At 37.3% G+C, this 18,881-nt stretch overlaps 1 protein-coding gene and 1 long non-coding RNA gene across 6 annotated transcripts; one reads left to right on the top strand and one right to left on the bottom strand.

Annotated features, from left to right (window-relative positions):
* Positions 1 to 451: 451 nt before the first annotated feature.
* Positions 452 to 8,864, top strand: LOC128678684 (uncharacterized). Its single transcript, XM_053760407.1, has 5 exons — positions 452 to 628; positions 1,158 to 1,230; positions 7,140 to 7,308; positions 7,863 to 7,956; positions 8,478 to 8,864. The coding sequence occupies exons 2-5, from the start codon at positions 1,166 to 1,168 to the stop codon at positions 8,813 to 8,815; spliced, it is 666 nt and encodes a 221-aa protein (XP_053616382.1). The 5' UTR covers positions 452 to 628; positions 1,158 to 1,165; the 3' UTR covers positions 8,816 to 8,864.
* A 220-nt stretch (positions 8,865 to 9,084) lies between these two features.
* On the bottom strand, positions 9,085 to 18,618 carry LOC128678687 (uncharacterized). Of its 5 annotated transcripts, none has more exons than XR_008405665.2 (4): positions 17,319 to 17,552; positions 11,079 to 11,732; positions 10,318 to 10,974; positions 9,085 to 9,321 (listed from the first exon to the last, which is right to left on the bottom strand). It is a non-coding gene; the product is annotated as an uncharacterized LOC128678687 (long non-coding RNA). The 5 variants fall into 5 exon arrangements; XR_008405667.2 differs by having other exon boundaries at positions 9,092 to 9,321; positions 10,805 to 10,974; positions 17,319 to 17,547; XR_008405666.2 differs by lacking the exon at positions 9,085 to 9,321 and having other exon boundaries at positions 9,357 to 10,471; positions 10,805 to 10,974; positions 17,319 to 17,547.
* Positions 18,619 to 18,881: the final 263 nt, after the last annotated feature.

Below are 18,881 nucleotides of genomic sequence, written 5' to 3'. Positions count from 1 at the left end.
ATCCATTTTTGTTGGTACCCCTAACCTAGGTATATATGTTAGTTTTTATGAATAGGTCGAGAAAATATACTTGCATCATACATAGCACGTATCTCAAAACATATATTCTTCGATGACTAACATCGATTTGGCTAGCATTAGCTAGATTTAGGCGCCCACTTTTTAGGGAGATCAAACTCTCATTATTATTTAAATATTTTCTTACGTTTTCATAGCTATACCTACCTAGTCACCAAAAGCTAGCTACAGTTCAAATAATCTGTAACCATGGATTTAATAAGTACGAGTACCTACTAATTCCAGATCTGTAACTTTAGTATTATTGTTGCATGCAGTTAGTAGGTACCTACATATGGCCATAAAGTCTGATGGCCTAACTCTTTTTTGGTGACCACCATTCATCACATTTATCCTTAGCCGGGAATCTCGGAACCTACATGGTTATATGTGACATTTTCTGACAATCATTAAAAAAACGCAAAACCATCAAAAATGTTTTTATCTTCCCTCCTTGAAGAAATCTTAGAGCAGATCAAATTTTTGGCTTCAAAAGCAATTTTAAATTATGTAGGGTGTCATTTGGCAAAATTAGTAATAATAAATCTAAAAAACATTAGCATAATCTAAGGTAAGGTCGATTTTATAACGACAGACTAATGGTTTATACATTTAAAACGAGGGATAAGTTTGTGTCTACGAGAAACTATTGGGAAATCGGTCACTAACATCTAGGTATTTATTTAATAATCAACTTAATAGGTACTTAAGATGGTGTAGTTCCGGATCCAGACGGTGACTGCAAAAAATACATAAAATATTGAACCCAGCTTCCTTGAAATAGTAATAGGTATATTATAGTGTTTCTCACTGCCAAAGTATCTACGAAAATGTATCGTTACTATCCTTGATATTGCTAAGTACATTAGGTACTACGTCGATAAATAAGCATGAAACGTATATTTACTCAATTTAAATAATTCTGCCTATGTCTGATGCAATCATGCAGGCCTAAAAGCCTCTTTTCAATATTACTGAATGGTAGTCATTGAGAGGGATAACTTACACTAATCAGTATGAGGTGTACGGTTTCTACTTACTGATTAGTATTAATCGATTTAGTATATAATAGTGCTTAGACAATTTGTTTTTTTTCTCAGAAAACGCGATGGACTTCTCTACAACTACACACGTTGAATATCAATGGCCATTTCCAAAACCTGTAGTAGGAAAGTACGTATATTTCTCCTTTTCAATATTCATAGTGTAAGAGGGGTAAACTAAATAGGGGAGATATTTAACTTAAACCCACGATAAAACAACAGACATTTATTAGGACAAAGAAATTATTTAACAATGTGTAATATGAATGTAAGTTACGAAAAGGGGATACAACAATTTATCAAGATAGGGAGTCTTAGAGTTTTCGCATACAATCGCCCGCTATGCAGTTCGCTAGCGAACCAACACATCAGTCGATCATACGCGGGCAGCCTATGTTGAGCGCACGAACGGGCAAGTAAGTGACCGACCTAAGTCGATGCGAGAACCGTCCCGATTGCACGCCAACGCAGACTGGCGAGCTACGCGCAGAATTTCTATTTATATGCGCGTGGCTACTCGGCGACGTGTGCGGCGGGGCGGTGGTGTCTCACTGGCGGCGCGCTGCTGGTCAACCGGCTCGCTGACGTCATTGAGGCGGGCTTGTTGTGTTACAGTCTCCCCCTCTGGTCCTGTAGGCGGCCCGACACGAGGACCAGTTGCTGTTTCGGCTGTAGTGGCTTGCTTTCTCGGGCGGCCCCGTCTGCGCAAAGGTCTTTCAGGATTAGGTAAAGGAGAGGCTGAGCCTTGATAGGGGCTCAGCGCAGAAGCATGATAAATACCCAGAGGTTTACGTTCTGTTGGTTGAGCGACTTCATAAGAACAGGGCCCATTTTGACGCAGAATGACGTATGGACCATCCCTTCGCGGTGCGAACTTTGCAGATTGGTAGCGCGCTGCGTTGCTCAGGAAGTTGGTAGCCACCATCACCAAGTCACCAGGCTGGTACGCAGGGGCTGGTCGCCGATGTTCATCGGTGAACTTCTTTCTTCGTTCTTCCTGGTTTTCTTGTACTTCTCTGGCTTTTCTTAACACATCTATTAACAGAATTAGTTTAGGTGTTATTTCGGGAACGAAGTTTTCATTTAAAGCTATTTGGCGGACATCGTGAGTGATATCATCTGTTGTTCTTAATTCCCTACCGAAGGTAAGGTATGCGGGTGTATGTCCGGTACTAAGACAGTTTGCCGTGTTCATGGCAAAACGTATGTTAGGAAGTTTCTCTGCCCATGAGCGATGATCATCTTCAACAAGAATTGCAAGCTGTGTCTTTAAATCTCGATTCCGTCTCTCGACTGGGTTTGTCTCTGGATGGTAAACTGGTATGAATGCATGGTTGATATCGAGACAAAAGGTTAGTTTTTGCATTACAGAGCTAACGAATTGTGTTCCATTATCACTAATTAGTCGTCGTGGTATTCCGTAACGCAGGAATATTTCATTTAGCAGCACCGTGGCACAAGCGTCGGCCGTTGCCTGTTCTAAGGCAAATAGTTCCACCCATCGAGTAGCAAAATCTTCAACAATGAAAATCCAAGTCATATTGTCTGTAGTAGGTGGGAGTGGTCCAAATAGGTCGAAAGATAGTGTCTCAAATCTTTGGTTCATAGGAGTGGTTTGTAATAAACCGGCAGGTTTCAGATTGCTTGGTTTATACCGTAAACATTTGATGCAGTTTTTAACATGTTTCTCTATTTCCTTTCTCATTCCTTTCCAGTAATATCTTGCAGATATACGTTGAAAAGTTTTCTCCGCTCCATAATGACCAGCTGTCGGATGGTCGTGGTAATGTTTTAATATAGCCGATGTTTCATGCTGAGGTATGACTAACTGGGCGGTGTCTTTATCATTGTCTTGTAGATAGCGATGTAACATGCCGCTATTCACAAAATATCCCTTGTTAGACCAATATATTCCATCTTCATCTTGTTTGGGTTTTTTCAAGCGCGTCCAGGATTTTCTTTAGCTCGGGATCTTTCCGTTGTTCCAGCCTTATATCTGCTCCCGATCGCCGAGGTAAGTCAACAGAGACCACGCAGACCTGCACATTTTCAACTTCTTCAGAGCACGGAGGTCTGGACAGGCTATCGGCGACAACATTGGTTTTTCCTGGCACATATTCTATTTTCAGGTTATAAGGCTGAAGTTGTAAGGCCCATCGTGCCAGTCGCCCTGTAGGAGACTTGATGGACATTAACCATCTCAGAGCTTGATGGTCAGTCGCTACCACCAGCGAAGATCCTTCTATGTAGCCTCTAAATTTTGATATCGCCCATACTACTGCCAATGCTTCTCGTTCAGTAGTAGAATAGTTTCTCTCCGCCTTGGTCAGCAGTCTACTGGCGTATTCTACCGGGTGTTCTTCTGGTCCCTCCCCCTGGACCAGAACAGCCCCAATGGCATAAGCGCTGGCATCTGTTTTCACTACAAAAGGTTTAGTGATATCTGCTTGTTGTAGAATAGGCGCACTTGTTAGACGTTCCTTTAATTCAGTAAAAGCGTTCTCTTGTTCAGCGTTCCATACCCAGGCTGCATCCTTTTTCGTCAGTTGAGTGAGAGGATAAGCAATTTTCGCGAAGTTTGCTACAAATCGGCGATACCATGAACAAGTTTGTAGAAACGACTGCACTTGTCGCACGTTCTTTGGTGGTGGTAATTCTGTTATGGCTGATATTTTTGTCGGGTCAGTGCTTAAGCCATTTTCCGTAATTATATGTCCAAGGTATGTGATTTGGTTCTGACAAAACCGACATTTCTTCCTATTGACGACGACATTATGTTCTTTCAGAAGCTGAAACAGGGCGTTGAGATCTTGCATATGTTGATCAAAGAAGGGTGACAGAAGAATTATGTCATCGAGATAAGCAAGTAAATTTACTCCATCTAATTGTAGTTTTAATCTGTCGATAAACCTTTGAAACGTAGCGGGAGCATTGCGCAATCCGAAAGGCATTCTTTTAAATTCGTAAAGGCCAAACGGAGTCACGAAGGCAGTCTTCTCCTGATCTTCATCTCTTAATTTAATCTGCCAGTATCCCGCCTTTAAATCTAAGGACGACATGTATGGAGTAGGTTTGGCTTCATGCAGCAAATCATCGATTCTGGGTAATGGGTATGCATCTGCTACAGTTACACTATTTAACTGGCGATAATCTACGCACACTCTTACTTCTCCATTCTTCTTGGGGACCATCACAACTGGTGCCGCCCACGGGGATTTTGATGGCGTGATAATACCTTCATCCAGCATTTGCTCGATCTCTTTGCGCAAAATCTCCTTGCGTTGAGCTGATAGTCGATATGGTGCTGTTGCTATTGGTCTGTGATCTCCTGTGTTAATGCTATGCTCGACTAAACTGGCTGGCTGTCCGTTGGGAGTGAAAACGGCTGTATGTTTTTGCAGAAGGTCGTTTAACTTCATGTTTTGGTCTTCAGTAAGACTTCTCATACCTTCTACCCCAACCATAGCAAGGTCAATGCTCGGACCAAACATATTTCTACTACGTGGTGATAATTCTACTTCGGCGTTATTAATATTCATCTGTGTATCTCGAAATAGCGATCCGACGAATCTTGGCGAGTACCCATTGAGTGTAGCAGACGATCTTGGTGGTGTACTCGGAGGAGTAGAGTTGATTAGGAAAAGAGGTCCATATGAGTCAGCCATGGCGGTTTCCTCTTCCGGGATTTTCGTCGGGGATGGAGTCATTATCATGGGGCTCACCATCTTTTCTAATGATGTCATCTCAGCGAGTTTTGACAACACGGATTCAGTTGAGTTCACATCTGCTTCTACGGTAGATACTGCTGCAACATCCTCATCCTCATTTAGGAGGTTATATTTCTTTCCAGGGTTTTCTAAAAAGTGAAATAGTAACTGTGGCAGGTTTAGCACAATGTTTGCATCTTGGATAAAATCAACTCCTAAGAGTGTTCTATTGTCTGCTGACTCGGGAAGTACAATAAAGGTGGTGTCAATGGTGCGCCCTTCCAAAGTTACCGGAACCGTTGCCCGCCGTATCTTTTGTCGCCTTCGCAACCCATCTGCTAGTGTGATGTTGGCTGTTTCGAGCATGAACTTGACGCCGTTCTTCTCTAGCACTCGATGCAGAGTTGTCGATGCAACACTTAATTTAGCTCCGGAGTCTAGATGTGCTCGTCCTTGAATACCACAAATGCTGATATTGACTGTAGGTCGCAGTCTCGATATTGCAACCAGGCTGGGATTTACTGCATAAAATCCGACATCGACGGCTCCAACCTTGTTCTTGTTACAGGTCTGGCAACGACTTCTCACGACTCCTGGTGCACCACATCCGTAACACGTTATTTTATTGAGCGGCTTATTAGAAGAACTAGCTGTCGGTTCTTGCTTAGACGTCGTCGTTTCTGATGAAGTTTCTTTGGTTGCTTCCTTCTTACGGCAGACATTCTCCAAGTGACCATATGATCGGCAATATGTGCATCTAGGCCTCTTCCCTGTTTGCGGTGCAGTAAAATTTGGCTTGCCTCTTGACCGTTCAGAGAGAGTTTCTTCGACTTGCCGAGCTTTCACCAAAAACTCGTCAAATGAGTTGACCGAATCCCTAGGAATACGGTCTCTTATGACAATGTGCAGGGATGTATATAGAAGGTCTAGGCATTGCGATGAAGTAAGGCTTGGCTTCGGCAATTCGGACATAAGGGCTCTCTTCTTGGCAACGAAGAACTCTATGCCTCTTGGGTTCTCCTGCTTCACGCTGACGATTTCCTCATACACCTTATACGCTGGCCGTTTCGGTGCAAACGTTGTGCGAATCAATGCTATAGCCTCTGTCCAAGAGGTAATATCGTCTTTAACTCCAAGCCACCATACAGCGGCCTCTCCTACTAATAGGAGTGTAAGTCCTACAATGGCGCTTTGGTCAGATATGGACTCGATTTTCTTGTAGGTGCTTATCGTAGAAAGAAAAGCTTCGACTGTAGCAGCATCACGAGTACCATCATAACGGGCAGTGGACGATGCGAAGCTACCACCCTTAGGGCTACTTGTAAGATCATTTCTAGTAGCTAAAACCCCAAGGAGTTCACGGAACTGTCCGTCGGAAAAGCTTACGTTAGCCATATTAGAAATAAGACGAGGACTTCGTCTTGGTAAAATATTATAAAAGTTTTTATCAATTTTGGAAACAAAAGTATCTATGTGGGTAGTTAAATAAATAATGTGTGCAAAATATATTTACACAAAGTAATAAAAGAAAGAAAGTAAATAAGACTAAAAGAAAGTACTTATATCGGAGGAATAGAAAAGAGAAAAAAAAAATTACAATAGGGTAGAGGAAAAAAAGTGACAACAAAGTCAAGCCCCAGTTGGGACGCCAGATGTAAGAGGGGTAAACTAAATAGGGGAGATATTTAACTTAAACCCACGATAAAACAACAGACATTTATTAGGACAAAGAAATTATTTAACAATGTGTAATATGAATGTAAGTTACGAAAAGGGGATACAACAATTTATCAAGATAGGGAGTCTTAGAGTTTTCGCATACAATCGCCCGCTATGCAGTTCGCTAGCGAACCAACACATCAGTCGATCATACGCGGGCAGCCTATGTTGAGCGCACGAACGGGCAAGTAAGTGACCGACCTAAGTCGATGCGAGAACCGTCCCGATTGCACGCCAACGCAGACTGGCGAGCTACGCGCAGAATTTCTATTTATATGCGCGTGGCTACTCGGCGACGTGTGCGGCGGGGCGGTGGTGTCTCACTGGCGGCGCGCTGCTGGTCAACCGGCTCGCTGACGTCATTGAGGCGGGCTTGTTGTGTTACAATAGCAAATACCTATGTCTATGAGTTATATAATAAAACTTGCAGATATTTTTAAAGCTATCTCCACACATAGGGAAATTCAGAGATGCCGATTTTTCTCAAGTAATTTGCCAACGCAAGACGTGGCCGTACCAACGCAGGCGGCCCTCCTCGAATTGTCTGATATAGGTATATTTAATAAATATGTGTAGTACTTAAAGAGCTAATAACTAAAATAAATGTGTCCAGGCCATGCGAGCCTCCGACGCCGTCAGCCGCGCCGACAGTGCGGCCTGCGCCCGTGGCCCCCTACTGTCATTGTGACGCGCACTCCTACTCCCCACGAGTGGAGCAGTACAAGCAACTGCTGGAGAAGGAGCAGAAGCTGTGCCATGACTACGAACAGCTCAGAAGACAGGTTTGATGTCACGTACAGTCGGGAGCAGATACACTTCACCCTCCTGTGGTAGCACGTTAATTAGGGTAGGTTTATCTGCCCTCGACTATACTATGTTTTTCCATTTTTTTTAAATAGGTATTTACCTAAATATGTATTTATAGGTATTTATCTATTTAAAAAAATGGATCTGAAGAACAACACTTCTCCAGATCGGATTTGGCTCAGATAGGTAACAGACGGGCGTGGTGACCACTACGCCACGGATGGTATAACGCGATTTGTTGCATTGTATCAGCTGTCAAAATATTCATTGGGTTGAATAAGTTGAATGAGTTATATTTCGTGTCGGTATCATTTTCTCTCGTTTGGGTGTTTTACCAGTTTCTTCCTTACCGTTACTCAGGGTACCACGTTTTTCTCCATCACGCGCGGTAGCCATCTATCAACAAGCCATCTATAAACAAGGTGACATCACCTCACAATATTTTCCTATATGAGTCAGATTGGCATATAATTCCATACAATTATGAGTAGTTTTATTAATCAATTTATTAATCAATGTCCCTTTTCAGATGGTGGACGTTACTAACGACATACTGGACCACCCCTGTGATGATCTAGACAGTAAAATGATAACGATGTACCAAGCCACGTTTAAAAAGAGATGTAAGACTGTTTTTGCATATTAGAAGTTGAAAATTTGCGGTCTGAAGGGAATTTATTTTAGTAACAACTGGCAAGGGATAGAAGTGGTTGGAAACAGAAAGGGTAGGCCTTTGCCCAGCAGTGGGACCTGATAAGCGACAAAAAACAATTTTAATTTTCTTATCTGCTCCTAATTGGGTGGGTTGAATTACGAGAAATGCAGCGAATATCAATTTATTCATATGCTACTAGCGGCCCGTCCCGGCTTCGCTCGAGTAAAATCATAATAATAAAGTAGCCTGAAGGCTTTCTCTGTTTCTGTGCCCAATTTTATTCAAATCGGTCTAATAGTTTTTGAGATTATTCATTACAAAAAAAAAACAGAACTGCATATATTTTCTCTATAATATTAGCAATAGTATAAATAATTGACGTAATCCAGTCATAGTAGTATTAGGCAGCGACCACGCCCTGGGTCGAGCTGTACATTTTTGCACCAGTGAAATATTATCACTTATAATGATTTACTAACTTCTTTACAGCGTTCCCACAAACCGACTATCGAACAATCATGGCGGCTGCCCAGTCCCCCGCGCCTATTCCAATGGAGAGTAATCGCCTCGGCATGTTGCGGTGCTACAAGGATCCGACTCACTTCACTGACAATCCTCCAGTGGTCAGACCGACGATAAACCCTCCAGGCCCAGTTCACACGGGAGTTGCTCCGAAGTCCATCCAGATTTGGTTCACAGATTTCCCCGGTCGGACAGAGTATATGGACACGTATAGCGCTTCAGCGAAAGCGTGTATCCGCTCGATGCAGAGGTATAAGGAACCTATGCCGTCCACTCGTCGCCGTGCTGACGATCCGTGTGTATGATTCTCAAGCAATAGGGACGATATGTTATGAATAAATAAGGGAAGATAAACTGATGTTTCTATTGTACTGTACAGTCTAACCTTAGCTCATTAATCTTACCCATTGTGGTTCCCGTCAACTTCATATTCTCCCGTGAGTGTCGTACAAAGTGACAAGGGATAAACGCTTTGACATTATGATAATAAGATGTGAGAAATAGAAAATTGAAGTGCAAATTAAATAGAAATAAAATAAAATACACACACATATTTACACAACATTTATTAACAAGAATTAGAAGTGGACATGAAGTTTAATAATGTAAATGAAATGTTCTCCGCGGTCTCCATGTTCTCATTCTTAATTATTCCAGTTTTTTGTGAGACCAAGTGTTTACGTGTCAATTAGATAAATGGTCTAATTGACATGTAAACGGTATGGTTCAGATGAACGCTTTTAACGTCGTCATCCGCTTCCAGTGTTCAAATCACGAGCAGACAAACTTTATTATGTGTTAGGTTAATGATCTGTAAGTAATTTGAAAAATATGAATAAAAATATAATGACACCTCCGTCAAGGATAACGTTACAATTCTGAAGCTGAAAAAATCTATCAATCGTGTGGTCAAATGGTTAAACTAGGAAAAAAATACGATTCACCATGACACCACATCATTGTTTATTACAGTCACTATTAGAAAAGTACCTATAGAGTACCTAGTACATTAGATAGCGTTAAATACATATAAAGGCAGGATAGCCATGTTCTTGTTAAACTCCTTTATTCTTATGTTAATTACATTATCTATATATCTTACGATAACTTATACTATGGCGTAGTATATAGTAAGTAGCATAAGTTATATATGTACACATTATAATGTTTCACAAAAATAATTTTCATATTTTATAATTCAAAAGTACCAGTGTTATCCCACGTAGATAATGATAAAAAAGTACGTGATGAATAAGAATTGCTTTTTGAAGTCTTTTAATTATAAAATAATAGCATTTAAACATTGTAACTAAAGACAAACAGCTGAATGAGTAATGTTTATTAAACAGAACAAGATGTGTTTGTCTAATAAGACTCAATGCGTTCTCTTCATCAATTGAAACATTTGAAACTGTTTACTATCGGCCGGACAAACATGGCTTTATTATTAACCTGATGTCATAAATGGCTGTGCTCATTTTAACTCCTGATGCAAAAGAGAGCGATTTAGTTTTTTGTATAAAGTCTTTTCATCTGAGCGTTTCCCCGGGTGTTCCCGGGTGTTTCCTCTATATAGCGTAGAAGCCCAGGGTCGACTTTCCTACTTTTTCTTTATCATTTCGTTCGGTCTTCTGTAATCGTAGTTGTCAGTCTCGTCAGGGCATCGGCAGGACTTTCATCCTTGACGACATCAAGCCAACACTATTTGGGTGCACTTCTGCTAAGTGCACTACTGCTAAGTTTTAATGTGAGCTTTATATCAACGCAAGGAAAAACTAAGCAATGTACGGCAAAAATAGGTAATTACCGAGTAAGCATTCCAGTGCGGACAGAAACTAGAGGCATCAGAATATATAGGCTGTAGATAATTAAAAACATTGAGACGACACCCTTCACAAACTGCCAACTTGATTCCGCGAATGGCATTCTAGTCTACTCTTGATGTTAAACGCCTTGTAATCCTAGAAATTATATTTCTTAGGAATGTACCTACCTATATCGCTAGAGTGGAGGTCTCTACTACTCCTACGGAAAACAAGCGGTTGCTAATGTGATACAAAAACAAATATCATTAACAAGTTTTTCTTGCAGATTCGCCTGTGTATATTGCCCATGAGAACAGTAGGTACCTACTTCTTTGGCATTTATAATATTAGTGGGATAGGATTAGTATTAGAATGAACTCTCCCCTCTCTCATATATGAGTGGTTTTACGGAAGCTTCCTCTTAGATAGCTATAGAGCATCGTCGAACGGAGCACTTGGAGTCCAGGGTAGATATAATACTAAACTTACTTTTTTTTATTGCATCTGGTCCAAGAATTGCACTTTGTTGGACTGGACATGGAGATTGAAGAATGGAACATAAGTATGTTCAGACTTCCTAGAAGGAAGACTTTTCATCTGAGTTTTACTTGCATTTTCTTTTTTCTAGCGAAAAATCATCGACTCCTTTACGGCTGATGCTGAGTATTTTAGGATAAAAATCATGCAGAATTAGTTTAGGTACATATAGGATTAATTAAGATTTTAAGTATTTCTCTTTGGTTACCTATTAAATAATACTTACGAGAAATACATTTGTACAAATCATTTTGACTATGTCGAAATTGCATTTCTAACCTCTTCACCTCTTCTGACATAAAAATACTTATTCCCAATCAAGCCTTATAACAAAATATACCATTCAACTATTAATTAGTAATCTTTAACGACTGTTTTTCTGGCAGATTCACTTTCATATCATGTTTTTCGACCTCAAAGTATTTTTTTATACACAAGTAGTTGCAGAGCAGAATGGCAAGGATTATAACCGGCGGCCAAAATTGAAAATAAAAATTATAAATACATTTCTTAACTAATTTATTCAATAGCAGCGACACCCTTTAACATACCCTACATATAACTGATTCAACTGTTGAGTAAATTTGACAAGAATAGAACATTAATTTTTTTAAATGTGTAGGTATAGGGCAAATCCAAATCACAGCCATTAGTAACATAGATTTTTAATAAAAATAAAAATAGAGTATTTATGTATCTACGATAACTATAAATATGTTGTTATTATAAAGTTATATTTTCTATAATCATTCGATATTTTCTGTGCAGGAACTGTCTGTTTTTCTCTAATATTCTCTTGCTTCGTTGTTTTATTAGAGGACAGCAGTACGAAACCTGTTACTTCATGCGACAATATCACTGCACATATCATGAGAATTACCTGAAAAAAAAGGAACTTTAAAAAAAATGAAATTGTTACTTATAGTGAATAATAGTTTTTGTTGTTGTTTCTGCGCGGGCAAACGCTTACAATAACTTGCTATAGAACTTAGAAACTCTATTACATGACAGAAAATTTGCGTAAAAAACAATAACCTAAGTACGTACAATCATTCTCTTTCTCTCATTGCATCACATCTTTATTAGGGGGACGACAGAGCTAAGAGATGCGAAGTTCGACAGCCATGTTTAATTGGATAACCGATTTATTCATGTAAAAATATCCATTTCACATAAATCATTTTATTCGACTTGTTCAGTGGAAAAAGTTTTGTGATAGCTAGCCTATAAGTCGAATAGAAATTCGACTAGAATTTGTAAAATAGATAGAAAGAAATCTATTTTACAAGCTTTCAATTAGTTTGGATGACAATGCATTATTATGATAAGCATGACCTGATAGTGTGCCCAGGAACGGCTCCAGAAGTGAGAACTCCACAAAGGTTTACTGCACGGTCATGAATTTGTTTGTCACACATTGAAAGCAATATATGCAATATAGATCTTGTGTCTCATTTTTGAAAAGAGATTATTTTATATCAGTTTCTGTTCACTGACTTTTACAATCAGCGCGGTAGAAGAAACGCTGGCACATTATAAAATTTTCTTGCATATTTTCATCAACATGAAAACGAAAATTTAATTTAAAAAAAACATAGTTACTCCTTCTTAGTAATTTACACTTCACTTTAAAATTACCAATAGGCTTACTTCTAGTACGTAGTGAGTACTTAACATACCTACCGTGCTACTGGTCGGTACTATTTAGGAAACATAAATGTGATTAACACATAGGCTGTGGTCTTATTTAGAAAACATTGACACAACATATTGCTGGTCGAGTATTGTGTAGGTACTTACACAAACATTGATTTGTGTACTGATACGTAAGTAAGTAAATGTAGCAAAGGTCAAAGCGAATGTGTAAACATTTAAGTTACTTGTACCTTCGTACACTTCGATGATATTTTGTGGAAATTAATTAATCCCTACTAATCCTACTAATATTATAAATGCGAAAATGATGATGTGTGTCGTATGTACGTTTGTTATTCTTTCACGCCAAATCTACTGGACCGATTATGAAACTTGGTACACGGGTAGAATATAACCTGGAATAACACAAAGCGTACTTCTAATCCCGAAATTCCCACGGGAGCGTATTCCCGGGGCGCAGCTGGTATTATAAATGAAAGTAAGTTTGTTTGTTACCTCTTCACGCTCTATCTCATATGTCGTAGTTCTACTAGTACCTAAAACTTCTCGGTAAGGCACTAGTCTACTTATTTGTACCCCGGTCTCATTATGTATTATAAAAAGAAGCCGCCGCGTTTGTCTGTCTGTATGAACGCGATATACTCAAAAACTACCGGACGGATTTTTGTACGGTTTTCACTAAGGGTGTGATTCGTGAGAAAGGTTTTAGTGATAATTTATGATAGTTTTATCCGAGCGAAACCGGGACAAACTACTAGTTAAGTATAATAATAATAATGTAAGTTGAAAATAAACTTCATTCCTATCGGCATTACCGGCATCATAACAGCTTTTTGTGCAATGAGCAATCCTCGTCACGTGATGTCCAGGTAGAAGCGGGAAAACTAGTTTTTAACCGACTCCACCTAATAGAAGGCTCAGCAGTATGTTTTTATTATATGTACTAGTTTGATAGACACGCAAAGTAGGTATTTAATTTTGTAAATAAGTAAAATGGTAAAAAGTTATTGTTAGTTATACGTTAATTTCAAGAAATGTGTGAACTACAAAATATTAAAATGCGAAATATAACTCCAGTGTTATCCTAAAATTTACTATTAAGTAGTAACTTTGTATAGTAATTAATAATCCTTACGTATAATATAAAAAGAAGTCCTGTTGCGTCTATATGAATGCGACAAACTTAAAAACTACCGGACAGATTTTTGTTCGATTCACTAATAGTTAGTGAGATTCCTGAGAAAAGTTTAGGTGGTTATATTACATGATCAAGAGGTTTTATCTAAACAGGCAATAAATAAAATAGTTTCTGTATGCACGCCGTCGTAAGAGGTGATAATGTTTTGACGCAGCCGACAGCAATAGAAATAGTGGGACAATCAGTCTGAATTAGGTCCAATAATCTATCAATAGAAATACCTAATAGAAATAGTGGGATACACTCATACCCGAGACAAGCCAGGTTGTGTAGCAAGAACTGTACAAATTGACATACAAATATACATATATATATATAGTGGATACATGTGAAAAGAGTCGAATCTGACAATGTAAATGCCTAAAATACATTGTCAATACAAATAAAAGTTGCCCAACCCACTTCCATCATTTATATTGTACCTTTTAAGTATAGTAAGGAAGTTCGGACGTAAAAATAAATAAAAGGTACCTATAATACTGGAAGTATTATATTATCTGTGCCTATAGGTGTGCCTACCTACTTAGTAGTAAAGGAAAACGCGAATGAATTTGCATAATTGATTATTTTACTTATTGTTCCTGGAATTTAGTAAAATGTAGGTACTATTCTTTTTATTTATTGAAAATTATTGTTTTATTTAGTGTATTTAAATTAGCATAATACCTAGTAAAATGTAACATAGCCATCCAGCCACCCCCGCACGCTCGTTTGCCCGTAATAAACCGAATTATATGGCTATTGTAGGTATAATTAGAGTTACATTTTATCATCCATACTTCCCATATATCAACAAAAAGAAAAAAATAGCCGGATACTACCATACTTCCATATTCCATTCTATACACTATCCATACTAATATTATATAGAGAAAAAAATGTATTTGTTTGCAATACTATATATATACACACAATATTGTATATATCCAAAAATTACCTGGGCCGATTTTGGTGAAATATGGCACAGACGAAACCTACAAGAGTAATATAGGCTACTTTTTAAATCATTTTTTATTTGAGCGAACCCGGGACGGGCCGCTAGTTATAAATAAAAATATAGTTAAATAAAAAAGGTTTGTGCAAGATTCCATTAATTTCCGTATAATTATTATATCGTGAACTGATTTATAAAATGTTTTCCAATCAACATCGATTGTCCGGAAGAAATCGCTTTTAGCGATAAGAGCGCCAATTGTACTCATTAATTTGTTATTTTTTAACCTGGTTCATTGTATATAGTATGCTGTACAATAAAAATGTTAATTCATTCATTATGTATTCAAAACGTGAATGTTTAAGAAACCCAGGTGCTTATGTTTGCAAATTCAGAGATAGATTTTGGCAAAAAGTTTTTTCCGTTTCATCTCACTACATAACTGCCTGCGAGTTTGTTCCCATGGGATTTCCTGTTTCTTCCTTCCTTCCTTCTACAACCTTCCTTATGAATACCGAAATAACTACAATTTTTCAAATAAGTATAAATTTACAGAGATTAGCGTGTTCTTACAAACTCTAGCTTTTTAAAATAGTAGTTTATAGCTCCGAGAATTATTATGTAAATTAAAATTTAACGTGAAAAGTGCTTGTGAAGGTCTAATTTCCGAATAAATTATTTCATTATTATGAGATAGACAACAAAATTGTCTTCAAGTGTACAATGATCATTAAAATAATTAAATAATACGCCGATTGAAAATAATACATCTGATAAAATGGACAAAACATTATAGGGACAGGGTGATAAAAGGTTTAAAAACATTTTAGTGTCGCTCGGTAAATGCCTTACCGAGCGACACTAAAATTACCTACGAATATATAAAAATGTCGTTAAAATAACCAGTAGTAGATCGTAGATTTTATTGGTCTGATGAGCAAGCACCGTAAGCGTTTGGATCACCAACGTTTTTATTATCATTGCACCGTTCCTAATTGAAAACAGTAAGTAAAATAAATTGGTAAGTAGTGGCTATATACATAGTTTCGTATACATTATATTTAAACTTTTATGTTGTGTATTAAAAATAGAACTATACCGTACTTTATCAGATTCGACCTACTCCCATATAAATACTCGTAGATGTATAATTCTAATATATTCTACTAGAGACTAGGCCTGGCCTCGCACGAGATTTATAAACCAATAGGGAATAAAATACCTAAATAACTGTGAAATTAGACAAAAAATGGCAAGAGAACACAAAGGATAGGAATGCGTGGAAGAAGTTAGGAGGCTTTTGCCCAGCAGTGGGACTCTAACAGCTAATAAAAAAATTTAAAAAAAAATTGAAGAATCCATCAAAAAGCTTAGAAACAGACATCCGCGGCGGGCTACATTGTTTTGTAAGTATACTTTGTGGTGATTAATCTCTTGATTGACGTCATAAACAGGAAGGGCGCATCCAAGATTTTTTCAAAATCCAAAATAAAAGTACTAAGAGACGTGCCTTTTAGCACTGATAACAAGTTTTGAAAAATATGTTGTAAGCTTATGACTGATGCCGCAATTGGGTTGTAATTTTTGTCACATTGGGATTTTTATGCATGTCACACATGTTTTTAAATTTTAATGAAATGAAAAAAAAAAACCTGATTTTTTCATCTCATTATTATTTGCAAAAAGTATTCATATCAGATATTTATGACATATTTACTTAACTTACTAATTAAAATTTCCATTTATAATTAGTTACACAACAATTGATTTTACAACATGGCAAAACTAATTTATGTAGTGATAGTGGTTTAGTAATAAAATAAACAAGTAGATTTACCCGCATTGATATTTTCCGAATTATATTAATGTATTTCATCCAAAAACATTAATATCTAATTTATTTATTTAATATTAGGAACGCTTACAGTGTTTGACTGTTCAACTGTTGAAATACTCCCGAGTATTTCATATAAATTTCAACTTTAAGAGAAAATCGGGTTTCGGGAGAAAAGAGGAAATTAATTAACATCTTAGTTCATAAAGACATTTACAGAACTTAAATTGTTAAATGTAAGTCAATGGCTCTTTTCGAATTGTTTTTTTCCATTTTTGTTGCGCTCGCTCCACAGGTACGTTTGTGTTGAAAACACAAAACATCTGCGTTCGAAATCAGTAAAGTAGGTATACTAAGTTAGGTTAAGTTTCAATAACACTGTCCCAAGTATGTATGTTTTATTAGTAAAAGTATAATAATCTATACCTCATTTATATTATCAAACATCTTTCCTGTATTTTTTACGAAGGTACTAACTGTAATAATTCTAAAATATCTAACATTTAGTTTGCAAATCAATATTAAGCAATCAAAAACATGCTGTAAAAGACCCAAGTCTCGCAGCTCAGTTTTTCTACCAGATTTCCATGTTACCAAGTCGATTAATTTATTTAGTCCCTACTTAAGGGACCTTTTGTCTTAAGTTATTACAATATTAAAAATCTCTTAGGTTTTAAATAAATAGATCGACTTGAAACATTAAATAATATTAGTTCAATATTTTTAAGTATATTTGTCACAATAAAATAGCAACTGTATCCTCTTAATAATTAATAAGAGAATATATATATGGACTAATATGGATTACCAAATAAATAAATAGGGAATTTGATGTTCTACTCACCAGCCTTCGCGCCATGTTACATCATTAGCAAATGATGACGTCTGTGGAAATCACTTAAATCTTGCACGTGCTTCCGTTTGTTTATCAATCAACAAGTTGTTACACGAATTGTTATGTTGATGTTAATTTGTTATCGGCCGCGTCTGCCGCTCCCGACAGATTGGACGGGAATGAGTAACAACTGCGAGATGTTCTCAATTTGTTTTGATAATTCGACTCTGAAACCGACTGGCTAGACAATGCATGGCCTGCTGGGTTCGTATACATTTTGTTTTACTACGTAATGTTATTGATAGGATAATGTTAGGTAAATATTTATGTTATGCGAGTTTTACAATAACTTAAATTGAAATAGGAGTGATTTTAATATTAGTGTTTCGTGTTGTACATGATTGAAGTTTGTTATGAATTTTGGCTAATTTACATAGTGATATTTTTTGGCAAATTCTCGATTCATAAAATCGTTAGACACAATCAATTACTTTCACCACCAAATGAAGATAAATTCGCAAATTAACTCATATTATGGCTATGTATTTTTAAATCTATTTTATGTATATTACACTTGGTAGATCTTGGTACATAGGTCAATAGCTGCCTGGGTGCCTAACTCTTAAACTATTTAAGTTTTGTTGTGATCCAGTTTAATGGATTAGAAAGGCAATGTCCTGTGATAAAAGACCCTAGGGCACAAAGTTAGCAACGTGCGTGTGACAACCCTGGTGTTGTTGGCGTCCATAGGTTGCAGTGACTACTTTCCACCAGGTTGGCCACATGTCTGGTAGTATCCCACTAATTTATTAATGCGAAAGTTTGTGTATATGTATATGTAAATGTAACATACATTTACATACACATATACACAAACTTTCGCACGTTACTCATTCACGTAAAATCTACTGAATCGATTGTTATGAAATTTGGTATTCGGTTAGAATATAGGTAACCTGGAATAACACATAGGGTAATTTTTATACCGAAATTCCCACGGGAGCGAAGCCCCGGGGTGTAGCTAGTAAAAATATTATACTTTACAATAAGTCGCAACATAATATTTTCTACTACTAATAGTTTTGGGACTTTTCATACATATAATGACCTAGATCTAGAAAATATGAACTGTGGTTTATGGAAAAAAACTCTTACGTAATAGTATGCTTGACATGCCTTACCTAGTTCAAGGATAAAATTAACTAGTCAGGTATTAATAAATAGGTTGTTATAGACAATTTACATGGTTGACACCATTGAAATTGTTATTGGTTTATTTGTAGTAGGTACTTACTGCAAGAGATCACAATTATGAAGTTCAATAACCTTTGCATTGGGTTATTTGAGCTTGAGCTGAGGTTTTGTGTCTTATTTGCGGTTATTTAGAAATAGGATTGCTTGTACAGTCGGGCCCAGATATAACTGACCCACCTAACGAACTTAGCTACTAACACTGGTGAGTCAGGTTTAAATGACTCAATTTAATATGTGCCGTTACTGTACATGGGGAAATTGTAGATCTATTTGTATCTCAATTCAAAGATTTGTCTATCTCACGTATTAGACTAGTAC

Source organism: Plodia interpunctella, chromosome 20 (genome assembly GCF_027563975.2).
Source record: "Plodia interpunctella isolate USDA-ARS_2022_Savannah chromosome 20, ilPloInte3.2, whole genome shotgun sequence".
NCBI lineage: Eukaryota > Metazoa > Arthropoda > Insecta > Lepidoptera > Pyralidae > Plodia > Plodia interpunctella.
This window is presented reverse-complemented; position numbering and strand designations above follow the sequence as displayed.